General features: G+C 38.9%; 1 protein-coding gene across 1 annotated transcript in view; it reads right to left on the bottom strand.

Annotated features, from left to right (window-relative positions):
* KIDINS220 (kinase D interacting substrate 220) overlaps positions 1-8706 on the bottom strand; it is a 134388-nt gene that overhangs the window by 10041 nt on the left and 115641 nt on the right. Inside the window, exon 25 of the mRNA XM_019538143.1 lies at positions 764-910. Within this exon, the coding sequence (XP_019393688.1) occupies positions 764-910 (147 nt within the window). The remainder of the gene's footprint in view (positions 1-763; positions 911-8706) is intronic.

Raw genomic sequence — 8706 nt, 5'->3', positions numbered from 1 at the left:
CCCCGCCCCTTTCAAGCTGCAAACGTGGCCTGAACCCGGGCAGGGCGAAGCCAGCTGGGGCAGGCTGAGGTCAGGGTTGGTTGCCTCGCAACCAGAACCTAAGGAAACAGCCTGAGGTGCTGCAGCTGGTAGCTGGTGCCGCTGGAGGCTTTTGGAGAGGCAGCCGCCATTGCGTGGGCCGGAGGGAAGTGCTTGGCAGGCTTGATCCAGCCTGTGGGCCATATTTTGCCCACCCCGGTCTTAAGTAGTCTGTCACTGCTTCTTTCAGTCCCTCAGTACGCTCTGACTGCACTGGCAAAAATGTTACAATCTCTCTTCCATGCTTTCTGCACTTTTACACTCTCTCTCTTGCCCAGACACCAACTTACCTGTTGTTCCCTGTTTAACCCATCACTTTCTTTAAGATCTACCCAAAGGTTTTTGTGGTAGACATTAGCAATAGCTGTATCAATTATGAATTCAGAATAAATCTCTGCCAAGAAGTTGTAAAGAAACAAAATATCAACTGCAGATCTAAACATCCAATTTGTCCTTTACTGGTCTAGGTTACTTAGGCTGGTTTTAAAAATACATTTTCCCTATGAAATGTAAGCTTATATTTAAAAAGTGACGTTACTTTTGAGCATAAGTGAACAAAAGTATCAGTCTAATATTCAATGTGTTTTAGTACATTTTTCATATAAGATGTCAGTTAAATATCTTCCACATAAGCATGTTTGTACTTCAGTGTTATGATGCAGATGAATGAAATATAATGGATCACCTTTTTTATTGTTGCACAGTACTGAGAGAGCATATTCTGGTCCAGACCTTCTATCTGCTTCAGCTTTTCACATACGCTTTCCACCGTCAAAGAGCTCAAAGATACATGTGCTCCTCCTGTGGCTGATCCTGTGATGGCTCCTGCGCCCTAAGCAAAGTGGAAAAAAATGTGCATATACAAAATGATTAAACAGTCAATATGCCTGGGGTTTAATATTATGCACTGAAGCAAATCAAATCATGGTCAACAACATGCCTTTTTCAAAATGAAGCTGAAACACAAGAATACCACAGCACATTTGATAAGTGCCAAATTATCTAAATATAATACTGGGAAATATTAGTTTACATTAAATGAGAAGTGACTCAGGCCTTGTTTATATTAGGGGGGAAAAAGCACAGATTTAACACATGAATTAAAAACAGTCAATTAACATATTAAAATACATGTAACATTGCAAAATTTTCATTCTTCCTGGCTACAGGCCTGTGTCTTAAGCAGGGTGAAGGGAAACAAAGGTCAGTTTGGAAAGACAGAAGTCCAGAATCAAGGTTATATTCCCACATATCAAAAGCTCATGAAGTCCCAAATTTATGAGGTACTTCCTTGATGTGATGAAGACTCTCATAGTAGTACTCTTAGCCTCAGGTGGGACAAAGAAGAGTCTGTGCTTGAATACATAAGATTACAACTACAAAACAAAGCAAGCAATCAAACCATTAAAAACACTACTAATTGATGTTTATTTTCTCCTCTGAAAAATCTACATGTTGATAATTTCTGTATCCCATTAAAGATATTGAAAATAAACAGTCTGCCTAGATTCCTATGTCACATCCAGCAGCTAGGTATCTGAGCATCTACACCATCATATCTCAAGCTTTAGATGCTTCTAATTATTAACTGATGCAAGGCAACCTGGAGAGTATCACTTACATTACACATTTTAGAAAATAGCTATGAAAACTACTGACTACTTGACAATGCCAATCACTAGGATATATTTTTTTAATTTAAAGTAAGTCTTACCCCTTGATTGTTCTGTATGTGAGGTTCTTTAGCTCTTCCCATGAACTCTACGATTCCTATCTTTCCATGCTCTTCCATTTCAGGGAATCCCCACAGCTCCCCTAAATCAATCTTCTACCAAAGACCATATTCCTTACCCCACACCCTGTACAAAGGACATTGTCTGCTTCTGTTTCCCCTACTGGTAAGAGCTCCCTCCACATCAGGGCTGGAGTTCTGTGTCCTCCCTATTAACATTATTTCTTGGTCTCCTGTCCTTATAATGGGTTCTGAGGCTCCCAGTTTTCCCATGCCAGGGGCTCAATATGCTCTTTCCCTTGCCTTTCCCCGTAAAAAGACCTCTGCTGCACTCCTATATCCCCCACACTCTACTTCCCTTGACAATACGTACATATTTTTGGAAAGTAATCAACTCAAATAATCTTCATTTTTAAATATATTGAGATGACAACTAGAGCAAAGATGGCTGTCAACCACCTCTTCCACCTACAGACGACAACAACAAAAGGTGACCAAAGCTGCTGCATCAGCTAACAAGATATAAAGGCCTCCAAATGTCCCTCATTTCCCCTCTTCTGCTGTTCATATCTTCACTGAAATCAACAGGACTCTGCCCATCAAGGTCTAGTATATTTCCTGGAATTCTGGGACTGATCAGATGTGACAGTCATTTTACATAAATCGACCAGGAGGAACAGCCTTAAATTGCAGAAATTTGGGGTAGATATTAGGAAGAACTTTCTCACTCTAAGGGCACTTAAGCCCAGAAACAGGTACCCAGAGGCTTCCATTCTTGGAAGTTTTGAAGAGCAGGTTAAACGAGTTTTGTTGTTCTCCAGTTTAAGTACTGTGTTTATTTTATTGTAAACTGCCCTAAGCCTGACTGGGAAGGCTGGCATCCAAAGTGAATAAATAAATAATTAAACACTTGGTTGGCATGGTTTAGAATCAAAGAAGAGTAGGGCTGGGCTGAACCCTTGGAGGTTATCTAGTTGAACCCCTTGCCTGAGGCAGGATGCTTCCTATCCAAACCAACCCCTGCAAATCCTTGTCTAACCTAGTATTAAAACTATGCTAGCAACCCTGTTATACAAGTTATGGCACCCTAACTTGTCACAGGTAAAGCAGGGGAACAATGATGTTCAAGAATGTTCTACCTCAAACAGAGAGGTAGACTAGATGGCCTTCCGAGTTCCCTTCCACCCCTATTTTTCTATGTATTTCTATGATACAAATACCGAAGTGTCATCAGTGCCTGATCTACACTATACCCCAGTACAACTATGAGGTAAACCTTCCTTATGGAAATAAAAATTATACTGGTAAAAGAGCAGGCAAGGTTCTCTGAGTTCTTGCCAAGAACTTTTTTCCAACTACTCAGTGGGTCTAATAAAAGATACTACACCTACTCAAAGAATCTGGCCTGCCTAGGTCCTTAGACCAACATGGCTACAACCAAAAACCCAGCAACTGGTAAAAGAGTCCTTTTCCAGTACTTACTTATGCCAAATAACAAGCAGAAAATAAGTATAAGAAGAGAACTAAAAGAAATAATTACTTGGGTCTGTGCTGGTGTTTTGCCACTGGAGCTGGGTCGGTTCGGAGTTTAGTCTTTTTGAGCTCCAAAAGACAAAAATGTTTTGCCAGTACAGCATTTTAAATGGAAACTCTGCCAAACTTCAGGGGAAGACCCCACCGTGTTTGGCCACAAGATTCAGAATAATTGTGGCCAGTTCAAGAAAACAAGAAATTCATGGCACACAAACAAATGAACTTATTTATTCTTCTTTCCCATAAAAAAGTTCAACATCAAATTTATTTCTGCGTACTGAATGGAAAAAGGATTTCAAAATATTGCAACTTGTTCTAAAAAGCTAATAAAACAATGTAAAAATATCAGGTAAATTGGGAAAATACAAAGAATTTTACTGACCAAACACTCTTGCAAGCAGAATTAGAAGTGCAATTTAAGAGTAAATATTATACAGCACAACTTCAGTGATGAAATACAAATAAGATCATTGAATAATTCTGAATGTTCATATTTTGGATAATCAATGTAATTAAAAGTTAGGGTTATTTTGGCTGGCATGCAGAAATAGATAACTGTAACCATATATTTACGTTAAATCCTCTTGGCTATGTGCAATTACTGGATGAAGCATGATCAATGAGTAGAGTCATCAGTTCAATATGAGACTACTGAATTTCTTTCTTAGTAGCTTACTATAAACAAAAGAACAGCAGATGGCAACCCATATAATTTAGCATTTCAGAGCAGGTCATAGTTCTTAAGTAATTCTGAAAGGATTTTTGTCCTTACCTTTCCTATAAAATGTTTTTCTGTTTTTGACATTATGACCCAACACACATGGAAAGTTAATCCTGAGGTCTCAGAGACCTTACAAAACCTCTGGATAATCATAGGTAATCTGTTAGTTAAACAGAGGGTTCAGCCCTTTGGAACTTATTCCTAAGCTCCATAGAACTAAAGCTAAATGCCTGCAAAGCTCTCATATTTTGCTGGTGTAGGAATCTTCTTTGGCTTAATTTCTGTAAAACTCAGCTGCACTGGACCAAAATCTATGAACTCTGCCTAGGATGGGGGTGAGAGGGTACAGAGAGAGAGAGAGCGCACAAGTGAGGGAATATCCACACAAACATAAAGCAAGTAGGATGAGACAGGTATCTGAAAAACAACATGGGCAGAGCACATCCCTGTAAATCTAGTTATTTCAGACATCCTGCAGACTGCTATCCTATTAACTTTACATCTACCTGACCGTCCAAGGTCCAATACATGGAATTTAGGTTTTAGCACTGCAGAATTTCTGAACTGCACAAGGCTGAAACTGAACTCCAGTTGGGAAATTACAAAAGAACTACACTCCTCCAAAGCCTGGGGACACAGTGCCATACATATAAGAAAATACAGGGGTTCTCTCCAGTGTTTCTATTTAATTACTTCACTCTCAGTTGTGTTTGTTCCTTAAGTGGTAACATAACTTACAAGACCGAAGAGAAGAAACAGATAAGAGAACACCTATATATCATCCTAAAAAGTATAATAATTTTACCTTTAGAGGGGAATACATCCTCATACACTTCAGGGCATGTTTAATGTTAGGAAGAAACTTCATATCAAGGGGTTTTTCAACTCCTCTAAAGCATCTGTATGCTGATGGAGAAAGGTTACATGTAGAGGTGCACCGATACATCGGTCCATATTGTATCGACACCAATAAAAGTAAAATTGACATTATCGGAAATTGACATTTTTTGGCTGATAATGACGCTGATAAATGCCACGTGCATGGGCACAGCTGCAGCATGCACGCAGCCAGCCTGGCAAGCTTGGAGAGCAGAGTTCAGCTGGTAAGTCTGTTGAGGGGAGAGGGAAGGGGCATGGGGGAAAACAGATTGAGGCCTCCATGGTGAAGGAGGGAGTGGGGCTCAGGCAGGTGCTGCCCAGACAGGGTGGGGTAGGGCGCTGGACAAAGCTGTGAGAGGATTGTCTGGGGGGCGCTGAGAGGGGGTGAGGCTCCAACTGCTATGCACACCTGTGGGGGAGGCATGGGGTGCATGTACGTGGGGTGAGGGTGGGCTGCCACCATTCTATGCGTGGGGTGACAGCAGGTTGCTGTTGTGGGATGGGGCATTCGGCCGGAGCTATGCTCAGGGTGGGAGCACAACTGGAGGGGCTAGCCCCACTGCTACCAGTCCCAAACAGCCCTGGCCCAACCCCCCTTCTGGGAAGAGCCAGATGCCACCCCGACCCAGTGCAGTGGCAACCTGCCCACACCCCACGCAGAGAACTAGGGGGCACATGCCTCCCATACCTACCATGGTGGTGTGCACAGTAGCAGGAGCCACCTTGCCCATGGCCCCCAGACAAGCCGTTCGCAGCTCCGTCCAGCACCCTGCCCTGCCCTGGCTAGGCAGTGCCTACGCCAGCCCCACGCCCTCCCTCCCCGTGCAGGCCTCAATCTGTCCCCCTCCACCCCACAACCCTTCCCCCCAGCAGAATTACCAGCCAGACACTGCTCTCCAACCTGCCGGGCTTGCAGATTGGCAATCAGATCAGTATCGACTGATATGGCTCATTAATAACTGGCTGTTGGCATTGGCCCAAAAAAATCTTTATCAGTGCATCCCTAGTTACTTGATCCCTAGTTACATGGATTGCTGGTCTGCTCTGTTTTGATATTCGTATCCTTCTCAACAATATACTTCTTGAAAAGGATAGAAGAAAGTATAGAAAAGGTGTTGTAGACATATGGTGTAGTACCTAAAATATTTTGCATCTGTTGAAATACTTGTATTCCTTTCTTATAAAATCTTTAATTTTTCCATACTTAACTTTCATAAATCACTTTTATGTACTCAACCTTCTTTTTCTTCTACTTACCATATAGCTCTGTTTTAAAAACATCTTCGGATACCCATTGAGAGAATCACTTAAAGCTTACCTTGTTACCTTGATTTAATTTAAAAATGTTCAAAAGTAATAAAAACCGCAGAATGCTGTAAATAACAGCATTCTGAATCATTTTATGTGTTTTTAACAATGCTGTCATTCCACCCTTCACAACTTTTTAAAAAGTATCTGGCTGCATTTTTCAAACTATCTTCTTTCTTACCATTTACCAACAACAACATTTTTGTAATTCAATAAACAAGAGATGCTGAAAACGAAGTAGGTTAATACACCCACTATCATAATCTACTGGTCAACTCACACTGTAACAGTCTTTGTGAAGGAAAAAAAATGGTTAAAGTGACTATATTATGGGATTGCTAAAGCAGATGCTGCAACAAGAGAGTTTCACCAGCTTACATATTGTGAACCAATCACAGATAGGATTTGTACTTTACCAACAATATGAATACCAAATGAATAAAATATAAAACAGTTTTAAGTTTTAAGCAATAAAATATAAAACTGTGTTAGGGTTTAACAGGCAGTTATGCTTTAAAGCTTCAATATATTTTAGCAGTCAAGAACAAGTTATTATTTCTACATGCATTAGGAGTTAGTTTAGAAAAGACATTTTTCCTATACAAAAATTACATAGAAACAAAATGCTAAAATATTTATTTTTATTAAAGTATGAACTGTATGAAGCAGATACACATTAATCCTCATCATTCTTTATAAAATGCAATGCCCAAAGAATAAGTAATGTAATTGCTTCAGGGACACTGTTGTCATGTAAGTGAATTAAAACTGTACTTGAACTGACACATTTTTCAGCTTAGTGGTTTTGTTAAGGATGCTTAGAGAACATTAGCCTGAAAAGTATTTGCCATGCAAAAGCTAAAAGTAGCTTGTCAAAACAAACCTCAAGGAGAGTAATGAGCATTAGTTTACAGACAGCCCAGCTTGAAGTGCCAGTATGATAGCTTATGCAATGACTAAGTGAACAACAATTCACAGAAAGTGGCAGTACCTGTCTCTGTTTGTTTAACCCAGATTTACACAGCTTTGAGAAAGGGACAAAACAGAAGGAAGAGAGACAAAATCTTAAAGTAAAGTATCAGAAGTATTTAGAAAAATATAAACTGACATTCATGTAAGTCTCATCAATACATAAAAATAGCTTCATCATACAAAGAAGATGCTGTACTGAGATTTTTCATGCTGCAATGTAACATTTAAATTTAGTTATGCCTGATGTATTACAACTGTATAAGCATATATTAAATGGATTTCCAAACATTTTCTGCAAGTAGCTGTTCTTTATAAACTTGTAAAAAGACAGAAAACTTACTGAGTTTAATATATTAACACAGAAGAAAAGATTTAATTAAATTTACTATGAAAAATCCTGGTTTTCAGCTTAAAATGTATTTGCCATTTCAAATTTTGGTTAAAGCTTCATTTACCAAATAATTTAATTTTTATATCTAAGCAAACAAAACAGAACTGAAAATATAGATCAAAAAATTAATGTGGTTAAATCAGTTATTCAAAGAATGTCAGTGTTACATTAAAAACGTCCAAAAGAGAGCAGAGCAGAGCTTCCCACATTATATCTGTTTTCTTTTTTAGATCTTTAAGAAAACACTTAAATTTTTCAAGTGCTTATGTACAGTTCATGCACAGGATTGTATTTGTGTTCCTTCTGTTAATGTATTTAATTTAATACAATATGGAAAACACATGCAAAACAATATGACTGTGTCATGGTATGCTGCATCCCAATAAATGCTCAAACTGCCTTACTTATCACAAATAATCTTTACTAACAGTAATCAATTTTAGATGGGTATTAGTAGATGCTATGAAACAGGTCTTATTAAAATTGCAATCAGATGAAAAATTCTTCAGATTGGGCAGAAGTCGCATCACTTTCAGGATACAATTTTATTTTCTGTTGTTTTGTTTCATTTTCATTTATTTCCAACTGACTACTTACCTACACAGTCATATTTTAGAACAGTTAAAGAATATTAATTTTCTTGGGAAGAAGATAGTTTGGAGACTCCAAAGTAAAAACGGGTAAAGTTCTATAGGACTCTTGCACTTATTGACTGCATAGTTTCAACTGATTTCACTCGTAAAGGATTTGGCTCTTAAGTAGTTAATTTGCTACAGAGAACTAGCATCAAGAATGTAGGGAAGTTTAACTTTATTTACAGTGTACTCTAGAAAACCATCTAGGCTACGAGCTGAAATGAGATCTCAGCCAATATAAAATCTTGAAAAGGAAGGGAATAGGAGCACCCAAGCAAACTAGTTCCCTTCATACTCAAGGCTTCTTGTAGCAGTTGTTTGTGAGCTGTTCCCATGCACATAATCAAAGTAGAATTCCATTACAAAGTTTAGAGTAGACGTGAAATGCCACTAAAGCAATAAATAGATTACCAATGTAAACAACAGGCCAAAAATTGGGAGAGGTAGGTAGGGTGGG

Source organism: Crocodylus porosus, unplaced genomic scaffold (assembly GCF_001723895.1).
Source record: "Crocodylus porosus isolate Cpor-Errol unplaced genomic scaffold, CroPor_comp1, whole genome shotgun sequence".
NCBI lineage: Eukaryota > Metazoa > Chordata > Crocodylia > Crocodylidae > Crocodylus > Crocodylus porosus.
The sequence above is the reverse complement of the archived record's forward strand: the minus strand, read 5'-3'. Positions and strand labels throughout refer to the sequence as shown.